Genomic DNA, 27,367 nt, shown 5'->3' on the forward strand with positions numbered 1-27,367 from the left:
GTATTTTCTTAAAAAATGTCGTCCAACTTATTCAAGTAATTAGACATTTTGATTTGGCCATAGCAAAGCTTTCAGATAATCATTATGAATCGATAAATCTTTTAACATGACATGTGCTATTGAATGCCTTATTCAAAACTCACGAAGCATAACTGAGTTGGTTATAAAGTTATAAAAGGACAAGGATTATCCTGACCAGTCAGGTAATACCTTTCTGTATAGAGCCGCTAAGGAAGAATGCCTCGTTCGGAGACACACGACCAACCGCAACTGATCCCGGATCCAGTGAGTGAGTCGGCTGTCTCAGGACAAGGCGTGCGGACACACGTCCGCCTGCGTATGGATGAATCTTCGGCGGCCAACAGCGTAATAAAAGCTGCTGCTCCACGCGAAACCACCCCCGGCCCCGCTTCCCACCGCCCCACTGGCGGCCTCGCTCGACCACGTCGCTGCTTCCTCCGCCGCGGTCAAGCCACCTTCCTTTCCCTTGGACGATATGGCACGTCCGCCAATGTGGCCTCCACTCCGGTCCGAATCTAAATCTGATCTAAGAATCTAAGCCCGAAGCATAGATTTTCTAGGATCCGGATTGGTGCGGTGCAGGCACGTTGAAAGGAGACGCCCACATGCCGCCCGGGGACCCACACGGTGTGCTTCCCGCTCCCGCGGGCCGCTCGCGTCTCCGAGCTTCCAATGTTCCAAGTGGATGAGATGCATGCGCCCCAATCCCTTCTCCAACCGCTGCATTCGGTTTTTAACAGCCTAAAGCATCATTCCACAGGCGGAGCTAAAGCATGGAGGAGGAGGCGCCAGCTGGGACGATGATGCTGCAGCAGCAGCAGCAGCAGCAACAGTTACACCGGGCATCGAGTTCTCTCTTCCCCGACTCCAAACAGCACCCGCCGCTGCCGCCGCAGTTGCACCTGAAGCCCCCCGCCGCGCCTAGATCTCTCGGCGAACCCGCCTTCCACTCCCGCTCCCGCTCCCAGCCTGCGGCCCTGCTTCTCCTTCGACGCCTCGCCCATCACCTCCCTCTCCGACTCCGTCTCCATGGACGATCACGAAATCGCCCAGGTCGGCGCCGCCGCCGCCGACAACGACCTTCCGCCTCGCGGGGCCCACCGGCGATCTCAGAGCGACGTCCCCTTCGCCTTTCTGCCTCCTCTGCCCCTGCGGCCCGGCGCCGGAGTCAAGATGGAGATCCAGTGGGACCGCGGGTTCGACGGCGTCGCCGGCGACGATTTGTTCGGCACCTACATGAACTTGGATGGCTTCGACGTGCTCAATTCCTCCGAGGACAACCGCGGCAGGGAGAGCGGGTTCAAGACGGACGGCATAGAGAACGAGGCGGAGAGCAACTCGTTGGGGGCGGTGCAGCGGGGCGCCGCCGGGGACCCTGCTCAGGTTGCGGCGGCTCCCCGGCATTGCAGGAGTCTCTCGACGGACAGCTTCATGAGGAAGTTCAACTTCGAGGAGGAGGAATCAGCAAAGCTGCAGCCGCCTCGTGGATTGCGAGCAAGATCGAGCGCGGAGCCTAACACCTTCAGCTTGGATTTTGGTAATGGCCAATTTACGCCGGCCGAGATGAAGAAAATCATGGAGAACGAAAAACTAGTGGAGCTGGCAATGGCGGATCCCAAACGCGTCAAAAGGTTAGATCATAAACATCAAAATCGAATCTTTTCCTTATCTTCATCGTGCATCAAAACTGCACTCACGATGATGAATTCAAATTTGTGATTTTAGGATACTAGCGAATCGACAGTCGGCTGCGCGATCCAAGGAGCGCAAAATGCGATACATTGCAGAGTTAGAACACAAAGTGCAGCTGTTGCAGACAGAAACCACCGTTATGTCAGCACAGCTCACGTTCTTGCAAGTGAGTTTTTCATCTCTGTTCCTTGTTTATGGTCTTGTTTAACTACTATTATTATTTTTAATTGAGTTTCTTTTACTTTCACTGCAGAGAGATTCAGCTGGACTTGTAAATCAGAACAATGAACTCAAGTTTCGACTTCAAGCAATGGAGCAACAAGCACAACTTAGAGATGGTAAATTTTATCACTAGAAAAAGTATGAAGTTTTTGTAAGGAAATTAGTAATCTTTGTCTTACACTAAGCTAATGGTGTGTAATCATGTCTAATACACATTAGCCTATAGCTGATCATTTTTGTTATCATGTCTAATCATGTCATGACAGTTTGGGTTAGCATTGGATGATGCACAATGACATAAACAGGTTGAAACTTACTAAAATATTGTATTTATATTATGAAACTTCATTAGAAAAATTAATCTAAAAGTTAAACTTCCTGAAAGAGTTAAAGACTTTTGCCATAGAATAAAACCTAATATCCATTTATACTACTCAAAACTTCAGCAAAGCATTTATTCCTTCAACTACTCTATTTTTCATTGTTATACAGCTTTAAATGAGGCATTGACTGCAGAAGTTCAACAGCTGAAACTTGCTGCTAGTGGACTTGTAGATGCTCATGATTCAACCAACACCAACCAACAAACATCACTTAACGCTCGAACAATGGATTTCAGACAAGATCAATGATCCTACCAAGAAGGAAGGTTGATGCTATGTACAGGGCTTCATCAGTTACTTAGTTTGATGTGCTCATCTGTTCAATTTATCAAGATTAACATATTCTTTAAATTGTTGAAAAATTATATTTTGGATTGTTGTTGATCATAGACATTTCAAAGTTTTCAAACTAGTATGAGATTGTTGGTTTGAGGAACGCATATGTCAAAGTTACATTGTGTGTAATTTTTAGGCACATTATATATAATGTTGGCCAGCATACCAAGATGAAACTCAGTCATACAAATTTCACAACTAGAAGTGTTGATATATTTTCCTTTGCTCGATCATTTTCAGTATTTTAGCAAATCGATTCTGAATTGGAAGGCTATGAGTGGAAGATTGTTCTTAGAGCCACTTCAACTTGATACCTACCTGCTAAAGAATCTGGTTCTACACAGCCACTCTCAACTTGATAGCTATTACAGAAAGAAGAAGATTCCAAAAATAAAACAGGTGAGATAATGTTATATATGATACTTAGTCTCCATTGTTGAATATATGAACAATATGTAAACAATATCATCGACTGCATTCGAAGAAGCAATTGCAATGGACACTGATTTCTCAAACTCAACTCCCATTGTTGGCCCTAGATTTCAGACTCAAAGGGTGGAGGTTTTCATTTTGATCAAAACTTTGAATGGTCTCCTATGCTTATCTTGGATGCACTTTTTATGATGACACATTTCTACACTGAATTGGTTTACAAGGCACCCCAGCCTTTTGATCCTTTGATTGATTATGCATTTTGGGTTGTTTGACCTTAGTGGTCTTTGAATAGCTATAGGTTTTAAGGATGTCTCTTCCCAATGTCACTTTCCTCTCCATTTGAAGCTTCCCTTTAACTTGATCTCTCTCTTTTGTTTGTTAAGACCACAATGCTCAATGGGGGAGTTAATTTTTTCTTTTTGTCGACTAATGGTGAAATCCAGTCGACTTAGATGGTTGTTGGCAAATACATACTGAAGTGATTGAGAAACTTAATCAACTGATAGTAATGAAGACTGAAAGGATGAAAGGTGGTCGTTTGAATGTTGACAAAATGGTGATTGATTTTTAGCAATCATCTATGGGAGCCCCAATAATTCTTAATTCAATGACTTAAGTCGAGAAATTTATATAGAGTTCTAGCAATACACAAAGGTCTAGAGTCCATAAAACTCATGGAGTTAGGCATGCTCTCAATTTTGCTTCAGTAATGGAGGTTGAAAGAATGATCTTATCCTTTTCTATAAAGTCAAATTTAGATGAAGAATCTGAAAGTTGCCCATGAAGTTCATAAGCAAAAAGAAAGTAGTTTCGATATTTCCTATTCAATTCTAAGACATCCTCATCTCCAATAAATTGAATTGCATTGAAATTTGTTATGGCACTGAGAATGTAAGGAAATATTTCATGCTTCACCTTTCCAAGAACTTGAGCAAGTCATTCAACAAACACTGCACTGGAACCAAAAAAAAAAAAAAAAAAACAATGGACAACTTATCAGAGCCTTTCATTCTTTTAAAACAAAAAGAATAATGTATCTTTACCTTCAACACTGCACTGGAAGAAGCATATATGTTGCCTTGTAGTTAACATCTACATAATTGAATGCTTCTAGCTTTTCGATCGTTTCATATGCCAAAAGAAACAGCCTTGTGCAGGAATGCATAGTTGATTCATTAACTATGTTCTAGTGTATTGGCTTAAGATATTAATCAACACAAAAGTGGGTCTGGCTACATCGATAGCTGCCATCATTCAGAGTTATTCTTTTCCCAAACGCATGGCCGGGGAATCATTCTGTCACACTCATTCAAACATTAACCATTGTTCTGAAAAACATAACCATATAATTATCGAGCATGGTTGTTACCCTGTTCGAGAGAGAGAGAGAGAGAAAACAAAAATTTTATATAAAAAAATTACAAAAAAGAAAAAAAACTGGCCCTGCTCACGAAATCTCTATTGGATTGGGACCAGAATTCCACGTGGCTGCGCTAGAAAACAGGCACGTCTCATGCTTCTCCCCACTTTTCCGCCGCGTTAAACACGTACCGAGATCATTCCAGCGACGCCGACCGTCCTCCTCGTTTCCGGTTGCCGGGCCTTCCTTCGCGGGCAGTAGAGTAGCGTGTGTCCCAATGCTTCCCGGCTCGCTGACTGCACGGCCGCACGACCATCTCCTTAACAGCCCGCCAAAGGGAGCGCCTCCGTCGTCTCCGCCGCTATTAGCCTCTGCCTCCCCGCAGCACCCCATCAAGCTCTCTTCCGCGTCCTCTTTCCCCTTCTGCAACCGTCCCGCCCTCCTCCTATCCCTTCTCGCTCTGCAACTCATCCTCCTCCTCTCCGCTCGTTTCCTCCCTGCGCCCCGCCTCCGCCGCCCACACTTTCACCCCTGGGCTACTACGGCTCGTGCTCCTCCGGATATATCTACGTCTACGATCTTCCTCCTGTGTTTAATTCCGATATCCTCGCCGAATGCCGCCACCTCAATCCATGGCACTCCCGATGCGCCGCGCTTTCCAATTCCGGGTTTGGCCCGCCCGCCGACGACCTCGCCGGTGTGGTTCCGTCCACCTTGCTCCCCTCGTGGTACTCCACCGACCAATTCGCCGCCGAGGTCATTTTCCACAGCCGAATCCTAGGTCACCGCTGCCGCACGACCGATCCATCCGTCGCGACTGCCTTCTACGTCCCCTTCTACGCCGGACTCGCCATCGCCAAGCACCTGTGGTCCCCCGCCTCCAGCTCGCGAGACAGGGACCACGACGGCGCCCTCCTCCTCCGGTGGATCAAGGACCAACTTCCGTGGCAGCGATCTGGCGGCTGGGATCACTTCATCGTGCTGGGCCGGATCACGTGGGACTTCCGGCGGTCAAGGGAGGGCGACTGGGGCGGCAGCTTCCTCTACATGCCCGGGATGGAGAACGTCACCCGACTCCTCATCGAGCGCAACCCGTGGGACAGCAAGGACGTCGGAATCCCCTACCCCACCCGCTTCCACCCCCGGACTGCCGGCGACGTCCGCGAGTGGCAGCGGTTCGTGCTGAGCCGGAACCGGTCGAATCTGTTCGGGTTCGCGGGGGCGGTGCGGGCTGCGATCAAGGACGACTTCCGTGGTCTGCTTGTGAGCGAGTGCACTCGCGCGGGAAGCGGGAAATGCCGCCACGTGGACTGCGGGGGCGGGCGGTGCGGCAACCGCAGCGCCGAGACCATGGGCCTCTTCCTCGACTCCGTCTTCTGCCTGCAGCCACGCGGCGACAGCTTCACGCGGCGGTCGATGTTCGACTGCATGCTGGCGGGCGCCGTGCCGGTGCTCTTTTGGCGGCGCAGCGCCTACGTGCAGTACGGGTGGTACCTCCCGCCGGAGGGGGAGTGGTCGGTGTTCATCGACCGGAGGGAAGTGAGGAGCGGAGCGGCGCGGGTGAGGGAGATCTTGGAGGGGATAGGAGAGGAGCGAGCGCGCCGGATGAGGGAGAGGGTGGTGGAGATGATACCGAGGCTGGTCTACGCGGCGGCTGCGGAGGGGCTGGGGGAAGGCATGCAGGACGCTGTCGACGTGGCCGTCGACGGCGTGCTCCGGCGGTTCAGGGAGGAGCGGCGGCGCCGGCCGGGGAGGAAGGAGGATGGGGGAATGTAGATACAAAATCGATAATACGAATTATTATCTACAAACGGCAACATGCACCATTGATTGGGGTTTGGATCGAGAAGCAGCTGTTACAAGATTTGCACCTTCAGTTTTAGGAGATCGACCAAGAAATCTGGGGCTCATTACCAACACCAGCGAAGAAGAAACGTTTATGATTAATTTGTTGAATAATAAGTTGTTGTAAAATGGCATACGAATTTTCAGTTTTTCACTAAATGCCTTCAGTTGCCAAGTATAGGCCTATTATTACAATTTAGATCAAAATTGTATTGCAGAACCTGCTGTTATGCTTACATTATACAATTGCCATCATGGCCTACCTCAAACGTTTACCAGTTTGGGACGTCCAGTTTTCTCATCTATTACCACACGCAGACCAATACCATCAATTTCAGGTGTGTTCACAGGTTGCTGTAGCTGAAACTCGGATACTTCATTCTGGTTTTCCAAATTTCCTTCTAGCAAGTTCCTCATAGCCCACAATCCCCATTCTCTTAGCAAGGGATTGTCCTCATCAACAACACATTGTTGCAACAGCAAAGGAATAGCCTTGACCTGTCTGATCTCATCTTGAACCTTTTTCCTGCCATGTAGACAATTGGCAATAACAGAAACTAGATCTCTCCGATACCCTCTGTAAGGGCAGGCCTTTCTAGCGGCTGCTGATGGTCTTGACTGGTCCCTAGTGTTCTTCATGGATTCTCTAATAATTGCAGGTGGCTCAAGCTCACCTAGTAAACACAAAAGATGCTGTAGAAGGCCTGCAGATAACAATGAATCAACATAGGAGTCTGCAGCATGTGAAACAGAATTCTCCCAAGCACATATATGCCTCAAGATAGCAAGTGAATAGCCGAGGACATCGACTGCAGAGCAACCAGTTGGTAGATCAGAATTTCCTCGATAAGTAAATTCAACAAGTGATGATGCTTTTTTGAGGACTTCCAGAACTTCAAGTGCAAAAAATTTGGAAATTATGGAAACATCTTTAGGTCGATCTCTTAAGTATTCTATCAAAACTTCAAGAAGGAATGTCTGATCTCCAGTAAAGTGCACAGACTCACACTTTATCGAGTTTAGGCCTAATCCCATAAACACACACGAGAAGTATGGTTCTTCAATACAAACTTTGCAAAGGAGCCAATATAGCCAATCATCCTTGTATGCCACTGCAGTAGAAAGCAGAAACACAATCAATGAATGTCCAAGAGCAGTCATGCAACTTTGGAGAGGACGTGAAATTAATAAACCAAAGAAGAAACAAGTGAATTAGCAAAAAAAAAAAAATACCAAGTGCAGTGTTAAGAAACATGAAAAACCTAAAATTGAATTGAAAACGTCATGTCTTTAACAAACTTCGCAAGGAATCCAATATAAACAATTCTCTTACAACCAAATGCATAGAAAAACATAACGAATTTCTTGAAAGTATTTATGCAACCTTATAGTGAATAAAATTATAACCAGACAAAAAAAGCTCTTTCGTCAACTATATGCAGTGTTAAAAAATTCAAAAAATTGAAACTAATTGAAATATGTTGTTTGTTAAATAAAATTACAAGAGTGAAAACTATATAGATTATGCATCCAAGTAAATTCAATCTCGAACACATTCTTAGTGGCAAATTAGAAGATCCAAATGTATAAAAGAAAAGGCATAAAACAACCTGCACGAGCTGTGGCTATGACCTCCAAAAGAATTGGCAATCCGGTCTCAGTTTTGCAAAGCTCTGCCAGCCTCTGACGCCCTCCCTCGGAAGAACAGCACGTGTCCAAAACCATGCACATAGGATCACAGATAGCCGGCTCATGGTACCGAGCCACCTGAAGCAACAAAGTCGGAAAGAACCTGGCCCACACGGCCGACCGATGCGCCTCCCCAGCAGCTGCAGCGTTCCCCAACGCCTGAAGCGCGGCGCGCACGACCTCGGCAGGCGCCGGTGGATCTCTCAGGAGAACGGATGCAATTTGATCAGGGCCACCGAGCTCAACGAAGGCGTCCTGGTTGGTGGCGTCCCCAGCGCAGAGATTGCGGACGAGCCGGAGGAGAGGGAGGATGGCGGTAGCAGGGCCGTCGGCGAGGCAGTGGAGGGCCGCACCAAGGGCTCCGCTGGAGGCGAGGCGAGCGCGGCCTTTGGGGGTTCTGGAAGCTTCCAGGAGGCGTTCTAGGGTTTCCTCTCCCGCTCCCACCGCGAGGCGATCGCCTTGATCGGCCATTAGGAAAATAATTGCGTCGAGGAGAGGTATAAATTGCTCGGTAACTTACCAGATCACTTAAAATACGCAAAGGCCTACCAATTTCCAATTATTTACTAAAATGCCCTTCCGAACATTAGATTTCCAAATTAAAATATCAAATTAAATTAGCAGAAGAAAAGGGCGTTCGTATTGAAGCATAATTGATATTCTGCACGTCACTCTCGTGCGCGATCGTGCGCGCCAGATTGATCATCGTCAATCACGCGTGATTGCGCAGATCTGACTGTCCAAATATGAAAATGCACAGTGCTCTCTGCGCCTGGCCCGCCGCTGTTTCCGTTGCCGCTCGCCGTCCGACCACCGACGGCCACCGGACCAGGCTCGATCGACGCGCCACTCGTCGGCGCATCAGTCGGTGTCGGATTCCAGTCGGATTGTAGCCGAATCCGGTGCAATTTGATCGGAAACACGCCGGCCAAATCGCGGTCGGATTCCGACCAAATCGCGGTCGAAGACCGATCGGGGAAGGACCAGCGTGCGACGGCGATCCTTCCCCGACCGATATCCGACCGCGATTTGGTCGAGAACGCCGCGTGGCAATTGCCGGTGCGTTTCCGACCAAATTACGTAGAATTTCGGTCACAATCCGACCGGAATCCGATGCTCGGACGACGCGCCGGCGAGTGGCGTGTCGAACGGGCCCGGTCCGGTGTCCGACGGTAACCTGACAGCGTGGCGACGGCGGCCGAAAGATGAGGGGATCGGCTGTGTTGTGTACGGGGGTCGCACATGGGATCGCGTAGAATATCACCTCTGCGTATTGAAGATGATCAAAAATAGGACCAAATGTATTACACATTCCACCCGTGGGGAACTAGTCCAAATAACCCAATAAACGAGACGGTAAACGAAGGGTGTATAACGAGAACGTAACAGAATTATTTCCCTCTATTGTTCAGAGATTAAAAAATGGCCACGAGTTCGCTCGTGGGGTTTTCAGAAGATTACTAGTAGCCAGCCACTCACTTCTATACCAATCCCTCAGCCAGCAAAAGAAAGCGGGACCCATGGACGTGCATGCCAATTCGTCTCTGGATTGACATCTGGTGGACAGACTCCGGGAAGCGCGGAGGGACAAGGCGATAAAGGCTGGTGGAGCTGGGCGATTCGCCAGGCCCCCAAATCTGCTCCGATCGTTTTCTTCTACGTGCTCGAGCGGCGGTTTTCCGGTGCGAGATCTGTTGATTCGCCAGGCGCTTCGACGACGCCTAGTTTTGGTTCTCGATCTCGCTCGTCGAGTAGAAGTCGGTGGAATCTGTTATTAGCGTTTCGATAATGGGTCGCTCTTGGATTTTGGTGTTGTTTTCGTTCGTGTACATCTCCAGTGTTGCTAATGCCAGTGACGGCGACGGCGATCCGCTCTACAGGTGGGCTTGCTTCCTTTGGGAATTACTTTCTTTTTGTGGCCCCTCTATCTGGCCTCTCCTTTTGCAAAGTTATCATTTAATTTGTAACTGTATCTGGGATTTTTTTAAACGACTTCCTTTTTGTTCAAGAAAGTTGGAGTTTGGTAGTTTATTTGGATCGCTGTGGTTTATTTTTGGTTTCTTGTTTGCTGGATGATTGGATGTTGCTGCGTTAATGATTTAGAACGACGTGTACCTTCCATTTACCAATCTCGTCGAAGAATCTTCAATTAGCTCTTCAATTAACTAAAGGTTTGGTTTAGTAACCTTGAAAGATGAAGGTGGTACTCAGAAAGAATGTTTAACTGGATTTTGAAGACATAATTCTGGAGATAAGTCTTTGTTGCTAGGCCGTACATTGCTCCAATCTTCACTTAATGAATTCCACAGTGTGTGATTTATATGGTATCAAGTATTTTGATCCTTTATATTGAACGCATTATCGGGGGCAATTTTTGTTCATGCGTTATTATTGATGTTCGGCATACCACGACCTTGTTTTCTATCCTAGAGGCGACCTAGGTAGCATAGATGAATAATGTAAGGCATCCATTTACCACAAAGAAATCAAGAATGTGCTTGGACTTAGAAGGTTGTAGGTTTCTGCCCAGGTGTTCTATTCTGGAACAATGCCCCTACCTGTTGATGGGTCTCATTTGCTCACATATTTGCTGTAAACAATGCCCCTACCTGTTTGATGGATTAGTATTTGTTTACTTGAAATATTGCAATACTAAATTTGAATTTCCAAATAATTTTGTTCAATTTAGTATATTTATTCAAATAAGCTGCTCTATTTTGGTTTTTTTAGTGGCAAGAACAAGATTGGAGTTACAAAAACTTCTCTGTCTTCTGCTTTTTTTCAGTAATCTTAGATTAAAATCTAAATCCATATTGTATGGTAAATGTTATTAGTAACATTTTATAAGAATGATTAATCTGCCAATGGTTCTAGGCAGTAATACCAGACACTAATCTTAGATTAAAATCTAAATCCATATTGTATGGTAGATGTTATTAGTAACATTTTATAAGAATGATTAATCTGCCAAAGGTTCTATGTAGTGGTACCAGACGCTATAGTGAATTATTAAAAAAAACCTGCAGGCATGTTTTTAATGCTCTATCCTACAGGCTTGATTGAAGCCTGAAGATGCAATAGGGAATTCTCCTCCCATTTGCATGACTGGAAAAGAATGAAAAGATTCCTCCAACATCTCGAGACTAGTAATAGTAAAATAGGAAGTAGACTTTGATCAAAGAAAAAAAGAGATTTTTTCTTTAACATCAAATGGAGAAGAGGATTGGACTTTTATGACACTGAAGCACCTCATCTAGGCACCTTAATAGTTATTTAATTACCAATCAAAACTTTGATCAAAGAAAAAAAGACATTGTTTCTTTAACATCAAATGGAGAAGAGGATTGGACTTTTATGACACTGAAGCACCTCATCTAGGCACCTTAATAGTTATTTAATTACCAATCAAAACTTTTTAAATATGATTCAGTAATCATTTTATTAAATATTAACCCAATTAAAAAATAAAAAGGGTTAGTGTTAAATTGTGCCACCTAATGTTGTACTCCCTGAAGAGAAAACATAATTTGATGATTGGCCTGAGGCTTGACTATAGAAGTAACAAAGGCTAACACAAGGTCCATGTATACGCACCTTCAAATTACCTGATAAGCTAAGATAGGATATGCTGCATATGGGATGAAAGTGTTGCATTTTCTCTTATATGGCATGTAAACAAATAGGAAATTTGGGTTAGCCACTTGAAATTTGGGATGAAAGTGTTTGCATTTTCTTACCATGGCGAGTATTGGGACACCCTTTTAATGAGTGATTTAGGGTTAAACTGAGTGTATTAGTTGGCACAAGACTTTGTATTGTAATGTGCATATTGCCTGATGTATAGACCTGTATCATTACTGACCTTTCTTCTTCTCCCATTTCTGAATAACTTCAGTACCTTTTATTTGGCTATGTAATTTGTTCTTTTTTTTTTTGATTTTGAAACAAATCTTCTTTAAATAAATGGGCGGGGTTAGGTTCAATGACTGGCTCGTGTGGTTTCTAACTTTTGGTTGAAAGTGAGAAATTGCACTTGTTTAGCTTGGACTGATTTGGCTATGCATAGAGATTTAAAACCTTGCCATGTTGTTCCAACCTTTTTGTCCATTCTTCATCTCCGATAGTTGGACATCTATTCCCTTAATACTTGTGTCTGACATTGGCGCTCTAATATTTACACTCGGAGTGGGAACTTGACATTCCTTTTAATCACTTAAAAATATTGGGAAACGATTGTGTGGGACACTTGGATGCATACTAGTGTCGGATACTCATATTTGAGTCTGACTAACATAGTTCTTCATCAATGCAGATTTTCCCTCTTCCACTTGTTTGGATTAAGTTGATTAGGTCATTGTTACATGCTTGGTTTATTAATTACAAATTGTTGGATAATGATATTTCTCGTGGCATGAAAATAATGAATAATTTTGTAGGCTAGATATCTGTTTATTTTTTGCTGCTTCACTTATTACAAATTCTATAGAAAGGGTAGACTATATTTGCTTCATGAAAAAAAAAATCTAATTTCCATTTTATAAAAAATAATATAATAAATAAGGGGGAAGAATCAAATTGGCATATTTGTGATTTTTTTATTCCTATTAAAAATAAAACATTAGTCTTTATATAAAGGATGATGGAGCTTTTCTAGAACAATGGAAAAAAACACTGACTTATAGTTTGTTTTGTTTGCATCTGTTTTCTTGGATTTTTTTAGGGATTGCAAAGGTAACCAAGTAAATTTGTGTAGAAACTAGAATGGTAGGAGAATAACATCCCTCCCCCTTCTTTCGGATTATTAAATAAGTCCCTTTTTTGTGTAGGATTTAGATCATACAAATTTTGATGCTACGTGGGTTGTTAGAATTGCACATACTTGCTAACTGTTTAAATCCCATAGAAATGTAAGAAACAATAATGTCCTTGGTCGGCTGGTACTTCAGCACCTTTTTGTTATCTATAGGCTTTGAAATTGTTTGACTTTCTTTTCACAGATTTGCAGATATGAAAGCTCAAAATTACTAGGTGGAAAAGTAGAAAAGTTTAGAAATTGTGTATTGTATCACTTTCTTATTTGAGATGCTTGAAAGTGAAAATTTCTGTTTGGTTTGTAACTTGATGTTTCTTCATGTCAGCGTATGTATAGAAAAATGTGGAAAGACAGGAACTGTTGGAGCCAGCTCAATCCAACACTCTCAATTTTCAGCTGATGGTGTACTTGCTGACGGTCCATGGTATATGCAAGAACCCTTGTATGTTCAGTGGAAGCAATGGAATTTTAGGAGTGACTGTCAATACTTTTGTATGATGCAACGGGAGAAAGAAAGGGAAGAACTTGGTCTCAGACCTGTTAAGTATCATGGCAAATGGCCTTTTAAGCGATGGTCTGTGCTTCAGGTAAATCATTCCCTTAAATCAGTTCCATGCTATGCATTAAAATAGAATGCATTCAATAATTGGTAAACTACTGACTGTTTTTATAGCTGCCTTAATTTTTTTTATGTCCTTTTATTTCAGGAGCCTGTTTCAGCTATTCTCTCTGCATTAACTCTCATCATTCAATTCAATGGGTGGCTATCTTTTTTCCTCTTATCATCTTATAAACTACCTCTTAGGCCTCAGAGTGGGAGGACATATTATGAATTCACTTGCTTGTGGCATTTTTATGGGCTGTTATCACTGAATGCCTGGTTTTGGGATGCTATATTTCACACACGGTATGTGTGATATCTTTTCCTCCTCTGTCATGAAGCAACCAGAAGAATAAGACCCAACTTTACTCTTTTTTTTTTATTTGACTGCTTTGCAATCTTTTTTTTCTCTACAGATGTTTTGATTTGACAGAGAAGTTGGACTATTCATCATCTGTGGCTCTACTTGGGTACTCCCTCATTCTGGCTATACTGAGAACTTTTAATGTGAAGACCGAGGCTTCAAGAGTAATGGTTGCAGCCCCCTTGGTGGCCTTCCTGACGACACACATCCTGTATCTTAACTTCTATGAATTAGATTATGGTCAGTGCTCATCTGCTGGTAAACTTCTTGAATAGTCATTAATTTTCAAATAGAATTGCACCTCTGGATTTGCTAAGTTATCTTGTTGAAGTTTCAAAAACACCCGATGTGAGCCAAACTTAATTTGATAAATCGTTTAACCTCTATTAGCTGGACTATTAGATTGCTTTCTTGGTGATGCTTTGCAGATAAATTTCCTAGTCAAGAGCCTACATAAATTTTATTCCATTTACTTGTTTATTGTGAAGGAAGTTGAAGTTATTTAGAAGGTGATGTTTGCAAGATAGGATTTGATAAATGTAGTCAGGATGCTAATTATATGCTCACTGGCATTTGACTAAATTGTATGTACTATTTATATGGTGCTGTTCTAGGAAAGCAAATTTAAATTGAACTGAATATTTAGTAGGCTAGCATTTCTTGAAAAATTGGAAGTTTGGGTTTAGATAAGTTTCTTTTAGTCTTGTTTAGCTCCTTCTGAAAAGAAATGATTTGACAATAACTGTGATTCCTTTGGATGTTTGTGTTTGACGCTTTGAACAACTACATTAGATTGTTTTAGAATCAACAGTCAAGTGATTTGTCAGAGATCTAAGAAAGATTTCCTCTCGATGGCTATTTAGAATCCTAAAGGAGCTGTCACATGCACAGATGCTTGTTATTTTCATCTACACAATTTAGTTCACAAACTCATGAATCAGTAATAATTGAACAAACAAGTTAGAAAAAGGAAAATTAGCTGGGCGTGGCGTTTGATTTTGGTCCTAAATTAATTGCAGGGCTTAATACAAAGGTGTGCTTGGTGATGGGCATTGCTCAGGTTCTACTTTGGGCAGTCTGGGCTGGAGTAACTCGACATCCTTCACGTTTCAAGCTCTGGGTGGTGGTTGTCAGTGGTGCTATGGCTACCCTTCTTGCATTGTTGTATGACTTTCCACCTTACAAAGGTTACGTTGATTCCCATGCACTGTGGCATGCCGCCAACATCCCTCTTGCATATCTTTGGTGGAGTTTTGTTTCTGAAGATGCTGAGTTCCGAACATCAGCTATCATGAAAAAAAACAAGTAAGAAGCAGGATAGAGCGCTGACGTTCCACTGCTCTTTATAGACTGATTGAGCTGTAATTCTGGTTCGGTGTATTTTTCCTTCTTTCTCTTCTAGTTAATAGTTGTTGATTTTTTTCCCCCACTCCACTTGGTTTCTATTGCCGTTGTTCTTGTTCTCGAATTGATAGTTAGAGGAATTGTTTCACGACCCAACGTGGCGTTGTACTTCATCTGCCCTTTTTCTTGTGGCACGTAGTTTTGTTTTGCTTTAATATCCTCCTTTCTCTGCAAGGTCATCAGTGCTTATATTATATTGATGAATCATATCAACCTTAGCGAAGATAGCGAAAGACAAGAAGCCACAAAATATTTACGAGACAACAAGGCGTGCATTAATATACCAGTCAAATTCAAGAAGCCTATTGAAGGGAGTGCTCCCTCGACGAAGGCTTAATTTAGCTAAAGAAATAGAAACAACATATATAGAGGACATGAAACGATACTATCAGCCTTGGAAGGAGAAATAAAACTGAGTGAAGGAGGAATCATATGTCCACTGCCCAGATGAGGTTTAACAAATGAGACTGGAGGGGGGATAGCATCTATGTGGCTCCATGGAACTACTACAGTTCCACTAGAAGATGATAAAAGGTATTGAAGCTTTCTCAGGGGAAGCAAGCAAGAATAAAGAGTAGAAGAAATTGCCACAAGTAACCTGGTGAGCATGGTCCATGGCTCTCAAGAAACTCCTATATAGCAGCACCACATGGAACTCATGGATCGATATATCAATGCACTTTCCCATTGTCTATAAACCTGGTGATGCTGGGCTGCCTACTAGAATCCACCTGCACTTTCAGAATTTATCTAGCTAGTGGTCTGTTTGTGAGATCCGATCATCCACCTCTAAAATCAATCAGATTACAAGAGCAATATCTTTTCAAAACTACAGCATCCTTTTGAGAGCTTTCCCACTATCATTTCTCAATGTCAGTAAAACTTCAACTTCTGTCGTTTCTGACTACTACAGTCCAGCAGAAGAGCAAACTCAGAGTTGTTCTCATTCAGATACATGCAATATATATCATTTCTCAATGTCAGTAAAACTTCAACTTCAGTCGTTTCTGACTACTCCAGCAGAAGACAGTCCAGCATGCCAATATATATCATTTCTCAATGCAAACTCACAGTTGTTCTCATTCAGATACATGCCAATATTGCTATATATCCAAGCACTCATTTCTAAATAAACTTTGATAGACTTGTATTATTTGGGCGTGTCCTAAACAATACAAGTCAGTCATGATGGGTCATGCTGGGCCAAACTAAAGGTCCCATTTCCTTTTAGCTAGTGTATATCGTAATGCATCCTTTTGACCTCACACCCAGCTGCGCACAGTAGCACTTAATTAATTACAATCTATTAATCATACACTAATCTTGTTATATTAGCAAAACAAATGGTTCCAAGAAGAAGATTTAGAGGAGTATATATCCCTCAATGTCACTTAATTAAAAACAATGCCTGTTTTCCACAAACAAAACACAAAAACAAAGTCAGCAAATATTTAATGATCATAAATTATAGTTAAAACTCAGGAGTCGCGCTGAGCACGTTGATATTCTATGTGCTGGGCGGTGCTCTGCAATATTGTGGTGCGGGCGTGCACATTTTTCCTCGACTAATTTACAAGCGCTGACTTTTTAAATTAACTTATTTAATCGTTTGGACTCCTCAAGGAATGTAAAGTCAAAGGGTTGACTTGCAGCAGCCTTTCGATCGATATCAGCACGCGAACAAGGGGAGTTATAAACTTACGTGACATATATAGAACATCATGCGTATATTTGCATGCTGATGCATACAGCAATTAGCATTTGCCACCTTGCTCGATCATATGCAGTCTGTAATCACATATTTAATCGTTTTTAACTTATTTAATTGTTTTGCAATATCAGTGAAAGTGGTAAGGCTGCACGCTTAAGTGAAAATTACATGCGAACTAAACCTAAATAGCTTTAAAGGCAGTTCATTGACTCGATCCAATTAAGCTTGATTAGGCAGCTAGCAACGTGATAAAGGTGTCTGCATGCACAGGGAACCATCCACCAACCAATATTTTTCAATTTGACTTTGTAAGTTTTCATTTATTTTATAAAGTCAAACACAGTTTAATAAGGGTTTAGTTAATATATATCATAAGCAAGAGATATCTTAGGGACAAATATTCTAAGAACAAGTGAATTAGTTTATATGGATTCATTTGGTTGCAATGTTCCATCTCTAGACTCTGACAAATATGAATATAATAAGTTCATCCGGAAATAATGGAATATTAAAATAAAATAAACAACATTAAAAATGAATGATAGGTACAAAGATAACATATTGAAAGATTATATTCCAAAATATGTGATTAATTAATACTGCAAACTAATTAAGAATCAATTAGAGGATGATATGGACATGCTAAACCAATTTCTCATTTCGTATATGCTACTAGATCTCTCAAGTCCTATATACTTCTCATATGGATATTAGAGGTACCTACAACTCAAGCACATTAATTTTGTAACTCGAGTATCAGAACGAGACACGTTAGATTATTAATTGAAGTTCTTTCAAAGACTTCTATTAGATGTAAATTACAATCACTTGTGAGACTTTTACATCTTCTTCCATCGTAAACTTTTTTGCCACGACACTTTATGCAACAATTTGTCGTGATGGCTTTTTTGTTCGTCTTAGTTGATATCTTGTTTTGTCGGTATGAGTTATTTCTCAACGGTTGTCAACTTAATTAATGGTAAGAGTAGGCATTTAGCATTAAAGGTGACTTGGCCCTTTCCCTTGAGATCAAACAAGTGGCCAACTTCCCTTTAATGTGAAGTAATTAGGCTAATCAAGTTAATAACACCTCCAAGGAGTCTCAAAGCCAAGCACATACTCAAACAACAAAAGCTAGAAGGAGAGAATGAGTGAAAAAAAAACTTTTATTTAAGAACAATATTTAAAATATAAATTTACTATTACTATTGCATCTAAGACCTTTTAGGCAATCGAATTGAAAATGTATGGAAGCATTCTCAACTAGAATCATTTAGGATTTTTTTTTTTGGTTTATAGCAAGAAATTGGATGTATTTGTCAAGGAATAGCAATTAACAAAGGGGGAAATTTAAATAAAAAAAGTCTCCTTTTTTTTCTTTGTTTATCATAATTCATTGCTCAATCTTTACAGTGAGCGTTAAGGAGTTGGTCTCGTCTACTTCCGTGTCGTTGACGGCTTTTGGCGCCGTCTTCTTCTCGGCCTCGTCGTCTTTGGCGGCGGAAGCTCCGGTGAGATGCTGGGAGCGCTCGGCCTGCGCAATCCAGTCTGTCCTCTTGATGACGACGAGCATCAGCGCGACGCAGGTGGCCTGGGCCGCGAGGAGCCCCAGCCAGAGTCCCCTGAAGTCGAGGGGCGTCCAAAGCGCGAGGCCGACGGCCACAGGCATGCCGACGGCGTAGAAGGAGCTTAGGTTTATGTTGGCCCCCAGCTTAGGCCTCGCGCTGCCCCTCAGCACCCCGCACCCGGTCGTCTGCGGGCAGTTCCCGAGCTCGCAAAGGCCGAGGATCGGCAGCACCGCCGCGGTGAGCTCCAGGATGGCCGCGTCGCCAGTAAACATCCTGGCCCATACGTGCCGTACGGAGGTGGCGAAACTGAACGCGGTGAGGCCGAGCGCGGCGCTGCACCAGATCCCCACCGCCGCGGCGCGGCGGGCGCGGTCGGGTCGGTTCGCGCCCAGTTCATTGCCCACGCGCGTCGACACGCCGAAGCTGAGCGAGGAGGGGAAAATGTAGATGAGCGAGGTGGTTTGTATCAGAATTCCCATCGACGCTACGGTGGCCTGCGGGTTTAGTAGGAGGCCGCTGAGGATGATCATGATCTCGTACCACCACCACTCCAAGCACACGGAGACGCAGCTGGGGAGGGCCAAGTCGAGGAGCGACCGCCAGTCCCTCAAGCATTCCTTTCCCAAGCTTAGTCCGCCTGTGTCGCGGTGGACGCCAGAGAAGTAGATATAGACTATGAGGAACAGGACGACGTTGAAGTTGAACCAAACGGAGGCCAAAGCGACCCCGCCGATGCCGAGGCGGAGGATGGAGACCAAGAGGTAGTTAATCGGGAGGTGGAGCGCGACGGCAAGCCCCGCGCACGCGGTGAGCGGGAGAGTGATGGATTGGGCGCGCAGGTAGATGCGGAGAGGGTGAAGGAATGACTGGAGGACAAGGTCCGGGAGAGAGGCGTAGAGGTAGGAGGCGGCTACCGCGGCGAGGTCCGCGTCCTGGCCGAGGAGGAGGAGGAGAGGTTGGATGTAGTACCAGAGAAGCGCGATGGGAAGGGAAGTGGAAAGGAGAAGCAAGACGGTGCGGTGGAGGGAGAGCCCGAGGAGGTGGTAGCGGCGGGCGCCGAAGGCCTGGCCACAGATGGGTTCCATGCCCATGGCGAGTCCGGAAAGAACAGAGTACCCTGTGATGTTGGCGAAGCCGATGGCCAGCGAGCCGCCAGCGAGCGCCAGGTCACCGAGCCGGCCGAGGAAGAGCATGGAGACTATGGAACGGCAATAGAGGAGGAGGCCGGTCAAAACCATCGGCAGCGAGAGGCCAAGTATGGCCTTCGCCTCCACGAAGGCTGATCCCGCCTCCGAGCCAAGCGGCTTTACCGGGAGGACTGGGTGCGCTCCCGCCGACGGCACCTCGACGACCACAAAAGGATGAGTTAGCAGGCCTGTGGGATCATCGTGGTGGTCGCATTTGCATGCGGAAGCCTTACACATCTTGTGTCAGTTTCCGAAGACAAGGAACGAAGGCAGGCAGGCAGGCAGAAGAAAGAAGAAAAAGCAGGCGACGAAGAAGAAGAAGAAAGGGTTTTGTGAAGGTTTTAAACTAAAAATTGACAGCCGTTTCTGTTTCCCAGGCATCAAACAACCACCAACAGCCCTAGAATTGAATGAGGAGAACAGAGCACGGCTATCAGGGTTTTATACATGGCCATGCCATCGGAGACTTGAATTCCCTCCTCCATTAATCAATAAACTATCGACAAAGATCGCTGCTGCTGAAAGTTGAAATTACATAAAGTCAACCATTAAGGAGACGCAATAACTTACTCCCCTGCAGCATGAAAGCAAACCACAGCTCCCCTAGAGCAATGGTGCAACGATAGGACATTCGGATTGTAATTCAGAGATCCACGGTTCGATCCTCAACTACGACGTATTTGCAGGAACTTTCCTCCAAATGGGGAACGCAATCAAAGGATGCTGGGCATCTGGATTGGTCGCATACGTCGTATGCGACCCTGGTGGTCAGTGGGAAACTTTCGTGGGACCGGACCGACTACTCCCAAAGATGTGGCTACTGAGATTATCATTTTTTTTTATGAAAGCAAACCACTGCTACTTGTATATATATTTCTTGCTACTTGTATATATATTTCTTCAGCTAGTTGATCATATGAACAGGTGGTTTGATACAACGTCTGTCCGTATCAACCATAGCCATTTTTCACACGAACTAGGTAGGCGATTACATAGAACTCTCTGCATCACCATTTTGACCTTTCCTGCAACATTATTATTGTTATTAAGCTCGATGACTTTTATTTGCTTGGACTTTTTCTTTTTCCTAATCGTCGATTAGTACACACGGCCACGTTAGATCGTATCTGACAGCATATCAAGTTCTAAAATATGTTTTTTGTTTTCGAGTTATATATGGTTTGCCAATTAACATCCTTCAGTACAAGGTAAAGTCTAATTAAAACAACTCTGGCCGACAGCGTGAAGATGGCCTGAAAAATGCATGTATAATGGTTTGGTGGAAAGGAGAACCAGTTTCCTGACGGATTCATGCAGTAATTTAAAAAAACTCAAGTCAAAATGAGACAACTGAGTTATCAAAGCTTAATTGGAAACTGTAAGTTGTATATATCTCTTGGAATGCAGATACAGAGGACTGCAGATTTTTTAACATGGAGAGGCGGCATGATGTTGGTCAACTGGCAGCATTAACTGGTGTGGCAAGGAGGACTCAGGAGAAGGTCCAAGAAGTTGGGAGGGAGGCCATTAGTTTCTGCAAAACCTCTTCTTCATTGACAAATACAATCATAGGACTGACTTCTTCTTATTCTAGCTACCTACTCTTTATTTTATAATCTAGATATTCAAACTTAATCTTAGGAGTTTTTTATTTTTCAATTCATACTGTTTGTGATCACATCTTGTGTTTGTTAGAACTAGGCATTGAGACTGCATGCAATCTCAAAGAATCTCATGTTCTTGCAGACAGGCAGCCTTTTCCTTCCCCAATATGCTTTAAATTGAGGACTTAGCTTTGGGTCAGTGATTCTGAACCCGGGCCTGTTCACTGGAATAGTTCAGTCGTCGAGTGGTTCGAGCGGAAAACCGACCGGCTGAGTCAAAAACATGGCTTTGAGGTCACTCAGTGACAAGCCATTTAACAGTTACTAATGTCTCCCTTCCCTTCCCTTCCATCCCAAAAAGCAAAAGGGGGAAGCTCAGGCATAGAGAATTGGGTTGGCCAATTAAGACACAAAGGTAGAAGAAGACTTTTGGCTGAGGTTAGGTTTTTACCAATTCAATCATATGGAAAAGTGATCGATGATCTTGTTCATCCTCCAGCTGGTTGCTGGTTTCTTTCAAAGACTACCTGATTGTCTAATAGAGAAATGTTGCCTTGATCTTGAATCATTCAATGAAAAATGAAAAACATGCATGATAGCGTTCGATTAAAATTAGTTTAATTTCTTTTTGTTGATTGTTACAGATGCAATACCATTTAAGTCTCCTAATGAGGTTGGGCTCTTGTAATTGCCATAGGCAACACATCATCATATAGTACTCAAATCTAAAAGTGGTGTTCTAGTTCGTTCTTGAGATAACAAAATATATGCTGCTATTCAAATGAGATCGATTTCTATTGACGGTTTAGCAAAGTACGAGTGCACATTTGTATCATGCCCCCAGGGCTATGAGATGAGATGATTCAAATTTCACCTGTAAGGAATTAATTTGAAAAATAGGTCGTAGGATGTTTTTGTCCAACTAAAAAAATGAGACAAGTCATAATTTTTAATTCAAGTCGGTCCAGTCGCAAGGAGATGGAGATTTAGATAATAATTTGACTAGGATTATATTAGTTTATTTTAGGAAGGCGTGATGTTTTTTTAAGGTTCATATCTGTAAACCAATAGAGGGGCATTCATATATTTAAAGATTTTGTCAAAATTATTTTAAGTTTAATATTGTTTGAAATTGAATGAAATAAAAATGATAGCTGTTGAATTAGAGTCACTTAATTGAAATAAATTAAGAAGTTATTTAAGTGTTAATTGTAGTTAGTTAATTATACAATTAGTAAATTAAATAATTTAATTATAAAACATTCTCAATTTCAAAACTAGGAGGTCTTTTTTTTATATATATAAAAAAGTTTAGCCTTCTATATATAAATAAAGAGGTAGAGTTGGGAAGTCATTACCTTATTTTAGAAATCAATCTATAGAAATTTTAAGCTTTTCCTTAAATTAGTACAATGTTTATTCCATTGGTATTAAAACGATGATGCGGCATCCACTTAACACTTTACTAACTAAGCATATTGCAAGCATGATGATTCTTAATTACTTTAAGGTGAGGAAGTGAAAACTAAACAATGGTATGATATACTGTTCACTTTGAACTTAAATTCTCATACCAATAAAGATATCTTCTATCTTATAAATTCATGATTTTTTTGTGTATTTTCAATGTGAGCTTTGATTGCAATTTCAACATATAGAAGTGAAAATGATAAGATATAAAATTTTAATTAAAAAAAAAAAAATATCCTTATTTTGAATGACATTTGAAAAGTACGCTAAGATATTTCTTCTCAACAATTATGATCCAAGAAAACTTAATGTCAAAATTGTTATAAAAATTTGAAGATAATAGAGATATAAATGTTAAGAGCGAAGTCATTTTCACTATATAGAGAATGATCGATGTAGAGACTACTAATATATTTTTCCCCTATTTTTCAACCATCTACATATGACATTTCAGATTAACCAAATCAGATTGTAGAAATTGACTTTTCAACATCACCCCTCGCTCAAGTTATTTTATAATAGTAAAGTATTAAAAAAATCAGAATCTCAAATGAGAAATATCTTACATGTATTAGCGTGTTAGTGAACTTATACGTTCTTTTGCTTATGGATTTCCTCATAAAATGGATTATTTCTTTCTAAGAAGTTTCTCTTTGATGCACGCAATGGTGTCAACTAGATGCTTTGTTAATGCCTTCACAAATTAATGTTGGCAATTCCTTTATCGATGCTCATCAATATCGATAAATCACAATTCAAAAACATTGAGAAAGTGCACACTTCTTATAGTGTTTATACATATTTGAGCCCTTTCCCAATAGCAAATTAAATGCCAATAACATATAATATCCCTCTGAATACTTATTCTCTCGATCGATACTTCTAGTAATCATGGCCCTTTTCAATGCTTTCTTACGCAACAAATTGAAGCTTTCACGATTCACCCATTAACTCAGTCTATTCGAGTTGTCTAACCTCGAGACTTTGATTCGCAAGAAAATCTACAATACTACTTTAATTCATTAGAACTCCAAGACAAACTGTTGATGTGGATTAATAGCTACCTAGCTAGCATTTGTTAAAATCGATCCTACTAAGTCTACAGCTCTACATTCAACCTTGACTTCATGCCTCGGTGTTCATGAGTTTTCTACCATCGATATAGATAGATAAATTTAATTACAACTGGTCTGGTCTACGTTATTTACTACTACAACAGTGCATGGCTACCAGAAGTCATTCAACTGTGTGAACTGTGGGCGATAATGGCTGCCGTTTATGAAATTTTCAGGTGTGACCATGAATCTCGTTCCACATTTGAATCTCCAGAAGAAGTGGACGAGTTCAACTAAATTTATGTCGCCTTGACGAGGTCATATAGAATTGCAATTGCAAAGCTTAATTATAAGAACATGATACTGTTTATTACTGCAGTTTTACAGATAGATCTGTGATATGAGATATATGGTTCTTTTACTTTGCTGCGATCGAGAGACGTGTATGACTTTAATTAATTAGTCGCTGAGATTGGCAAACGTACGGAGAAAAACAAGCTTGTGTTTTGGTGCGATGAGACAGAGAATTAGTAGTTTTCATGCACGTTTATGTGATCAGTTACAGTGCTGCCGTGGTTGTGGAAAGTCAGAAGCGTTTTATCTTATCATTTCATGCGAGCTTAAAGAAGTTTGAAATAAACTCTCGGACAAGTAATGTGATTCGTGGCAATGATTGGAGGATGTAGTATGATTTAGTGGTGATGCGACAAGATGATGCGAGAGGGAGAGGGAGAGGGAGAGGGAGAGGGAGAGGGAGGTGGAGACCAATGAGAGGTCGTCACGTTATAGGGGAAGGACGACGACGTGATCTAGTACTGAGACTGACAATAAGATTATCGCAACAAGAGCAGCTGTTGCTGATTGGTTATGCGATGGATATGACACGAGTAGAAATGATTAGGTAGCAGCCTGACCATCAACCCTTTTCAGGCTTTTGAGGGTTCCAAGATCACAAGGAAGCCTATCTCACATACAAAGTGTAGGGAGATGGGTGCCATTCTTTTATGTTTAAAAAAAAAAAAACTTACAAAGACCTCCTTTATTATTATTTTATATTATTAATTTAAATTTTAAATGTTAAATTCTAATTCTGAACTTATAATAAGTATGATTTTCTAATTACTTGTGATAATTATAATTTATAACGTAATTGTTATATTTATAAATATTTATATTATAGTAGTTAAAATTTTATAACTGCTATAATACATATTTAATATATTTAAAAATATTCATATTATAACCGTTACAATTTCATATCTATATGTGAATTCAACTCTATTTATCTATTAGTCACTATTTATTCACGTTGTAGTGGTTATGAAATCATAATTGCTACAATGTAGATTTGACTTGTTCACTTAACATTCACATTGTAATAGTTATGAAATTATAACTCTTATAACTTGAATATTTTTGAACGTTAAGTATGTCAGACACGTTGTAGTAATTACGAAATTGTAGTTGCTATAACATGTATAACAACTACGATTTCATAGGTATTACAATGTATTCAATCGATTCATAAATTAAAATTTAAAATTTAGATGAAAAATAATAGTATTAAATAATATAGAATAGTATTAAAGAATATTTAAATAATTATAAGCAATTGAGTAAAAGTGGGTCTTTGATGATTTGAAATAAAGGATGGCGCTTTTGACTTTTTGGCTTTTTTTTATGGGTTAGATGAGTAAGTTATTTATCTTTTAAATTTTTCCTCCCTGAATAAATAAAAAATTCATAAATAGTATTTATTTATCTATTTGTCAACCCTAATGTATAAATCACAATGAAGCTTCCTATCATAAAAATCATTATTATTTTAATTATTAAAGAGAGCTTCAATAATTTTAATATGCTTATCTAAAGTGAACAACTTTAATCATTTCTTTGTATTTAATAATTTGAGATTTTTTTTATAAAAAACATCACTGAATATTCAATATATAGCTTGCAGAATATTTGTCTACATTTTTTAAGGCAAATGATGATTTTAATTATAATTGACAAAAGTGAACTATTTTATATATATATATATTATTATTTGAATAAGGATGAAGAGTAAAATAACACGTTTTAATTTCAAGTGGAACCTAGATATCTTTTATAATAATTGTAATAGTTAATATATAAATTTACAAAACTTTTAAAAAATAAAAAATGATATGTTACATGAAAAATGATATGTTATATGACATAAAATTATGGTACACTCAACTGAATGGATGTGAGCCCCACAGCATGGATGTGAGACCTACTGCATAGAATGTATTATGTTGAGTTTCATGTTACCTTTTTTATATAGTGCATAAAAATCTAGCATTCCTTGATGTTTTTCAAGAAGAACAATGATATACTATATGAAAAATGTAATATGAAACTCAACATGACACACTTCATGCAATGAGTCCATTGCATGGACGTGGGACTCATTGCATGAAGTGTGTCATGTTAAATTTCATGTTATATTTTTCATATAGCGTATCATTTTTCTTTCAAGAATAAAGGAAATTTCTTTAATTTTACCTACATCAACCTAATACCAATGAATGAATGAAAAACATGCTTATATTTTCACTTTCAGTGCTACTTGTCGGCTTCTCCATGCTCCACGACTCTAGCACGCAATCGAGATAATTAATCAAAGTTGCGATCGATCTTGTCCTTGTTGAATTCGAACAGTAGTTGACAAACAGATCGCTAAATACGCTACCTAGCTACTAGCTCTCTACTTATTCAACATCATGTGTCTGTCTGCTATATATGATAATCCATGCATGGATATATCGATTGCAGTATCTTCTACGCCATGGCTTCTGGATTTGTCGTCCGTCGGCACGGAAGCTGCATGCAGGGCTAATGGCGAAGGCCGACCTCCGAATTCCATCCATCCATGTGGCGTGGACTCTGCGCGTGGGTGCACCGCGCGGTGGGATGTTTTGACGCCTGCCGTGTCGGCTTCTCGGCGTTCGTGTCGGCCAAGCGTCAGCAACAACATTCGACCGCGTTTCTCAGCTGGTCTGGGTCGTCCTCGTCCAGGAACAGCTAGCTGCTGCTGCGGCTGCGGCGCGTGCCGCAGCCTCACGTCACTCGCGACGAGACTTTTTCTACTTGAATCGGTCGGTCAGACTTGGTCAAAACTCAACGGCTCTGAGTTGTTTTTCCCACGCACGGCCGGTCAGACTTGGAGGGCTCTACTTGCTGATTCGATCGATCGTTAAGCGGGCCTTACCGAATGGGCTCGGCCCCTATCGCTTTAGCTATCACCATAACCCAGCACCAGGCCCAATTCATTGCCATAACTCGATTAGGATGTTAACTCGATTAGATCCTCCAAGACATGTCTCTCGCCCTATGGTCCCTACATTGCCTAAGCATGAACAATTGGAACACTTGGCAGCAGTTCTTAAGGGGACTGGATTAATATCGCTTTCAAAAATATTAAAATTATCATAAAATTATTATAAAAATCATTAATTGTATATAAATTTATCATAAAATTGTACATGGAAATATTTTATGCATAATATTTTTATTTAATGTAAATCAATTTATTTTATAGGCTTAGTAGTTGTTATCTATGCTGTCTAGAAACGGCGTTTAG

At 41.5% G+C, this 27,367-nt stretch overlaps 4 protein-coding genes and 1 pseudogene across 5 annotated transcripts; 3 read left to right on the forward strand and 2 right to left on the reverse strand.

Moving 5' to 3' along the window:
* Nucleotides 1-768: 768 nt before the first annotated feature.
* On the forward strand, nucleotides 769-3,265 carry LOC141840396 (bZIP transcription factor 29-like; annotated as a pseudogene).
* A 1,380-nt stretch (nucleotides 3,266-4,645) lies between these two features.
* Nucleotides 4,646-6,309, forward strand: LOC141834976 (xyloglucan galactosyltransferase XLT2). Its single transcript, XM_074722414.1, is given in 2 exon segments — nucleotides 4,646-4,987; nucleotides 4,990-6,309. Coding segments are annotated over 2 exon segments (1,497 nt in total). The 5' UTR covers nucleotides 4,646-4,726; the 3' UTR covers nucleotides 6,226-6,309.
* A 139-nt stretch (nucleotides 6,310-6,448) lies between these two features.
* Nucleotides 6,449-8,454, reverse strand: LOC141835049 (uncharacterized). The gene is made up of 2 exons (XM_074722503.1): nucleotides 7,905-8,454; nucleotides 6,449-7,406 (listed from the first exon to the last, which is right to left on the reverse strand). Exons 1-2 carry the CDS (start codon nucleotides 8,452-8,454, stop codon nucleotides 6,559-6,561), a joined length of 1,398 nt encoding a protein of 465 aa, XP_074578604.1. The 3' UTR covers nucleotides 6,449-6,558.
* A 1,092-nt stretch (nucleotides 8,455-9,546) lies between these two features.
* On the forward strand, nucleotides 9,547-15,279 carry LOC141821405 (uncharacterized). 2 transcript variants are annotated; one of them, XM_074708840.1, is made up of 5 exons: nucleotides 9,547-9,863; nucleotides 13,122-13,383; nucleotides 13,504-13,703; nucleotides 13,814-14,019; nucleotides 14,781-15,279. In XM_074708840.1, the coding sequence occupies exons 1-5, from the start codon at nucleotides 9,772-9,774 to the stop codon at nucleotides 15,068-15,070; spliced, it is 1,050 nt and encodes a 349-aa protein (XP_074564941.1). In that variant the 5' UTR covers nucleotides 9,547-9,771; the 3' UTR covers nucleotides 15,071-15,279. The 2 variants fall into 2 exon arrangements, with proteins under 2 accessions (XP_074564941.1, XP_074564948.1); XM_074708847.1 differs by having other exon boundaries at nucleotides 13,814-14,001.
* A 2,876-nt stretch (nucleotides 15,280-18,155) lies between these two features.
* On the reverse strand, nucleotides 18,156-19,941 carry LOC141821398 (protein DETOXIFICATION 49-like). Its single transcript, XM_074708827.1, has one exon. It carries the CDS (start codon nucleotides 19,866-19,868, stop codon nucleotides 18,270-18,272), a length of 1,599 nt encoding a protein of 532 aa, XP_074564928.1. The 5' UTR covers nucleotides 19,869-19,941; the 3' UTR covers nucleotides 18,156-18,269.
* Nucleotides 19,942-27,367: the final 7,426 nt, after the last annotated feature.

Source organism: Curcuma longa, chromosome 1 (genome assembly GCF_044706935.1).
Source record: "Curcuma longa cultivar G26 ecotype Majalengka, Jawa Barat chromosome 1, ITB_CL_G26_1.1, whole genome shotgun sequence".
Classification (NCBI taxonomy): Eukaryota; Viridiplantae; Streptophyta; class Magnoliopsida; order Zingiberales; family Zingiberaceae; genus Curcuma; species Curcuma longa.

What these genes read in the sequence shown, in the direction of transcription:
- LOC141821398 (XM_074708827.1), bottom strand. Translation starts at nt 19,868, where the DNA reads ATGTGTAAGGCTTCCGCATGCAAATGCGACCACCACGATGATCCCACA.
- LOC141835049 (XM_074722503.1), bottom strand. Translation starts at nt 8,454, where the DNA reads ATGGCCGATCAAGGCGATCGCCTCGCGGTGGGAGCGGGAGAGGAAACC. An exon ending in CATAGCCACAGCTCGTGCAG is followed by an intron (nt 7,407 to 7,904) that starts GTTGTTTTATGC and finishes TTTCTACTGCAG; the next exon opens with TGGCATACAAGGATGATTGG.
- LOC141821405 (XM_074708840.1), top strand. Translation starts at nt 9,772, where the DNA reads ATGGGTCGCTCTTGGATTTTGGTGTTGTTTTCGTTCGTGTACATCTCC. An exon ending in GACGGCGATCCGCTCTACAG is followed by an intron (nt 9,864 to 13,121) that starts GTGGGCTTGCTT and finishes TCTTCATGTCAG; the next exon opens with CGTATGTATAGAAAAATGTG. An exon ending in GATGCTATATTTCACACACG is followed by an intron (nt 13,704 to 13,813) that starts GTATGTGTGATA and finishes TTTTCTCTACAG; the next exon opens with ATGTTTTGATTTGACAGAGA.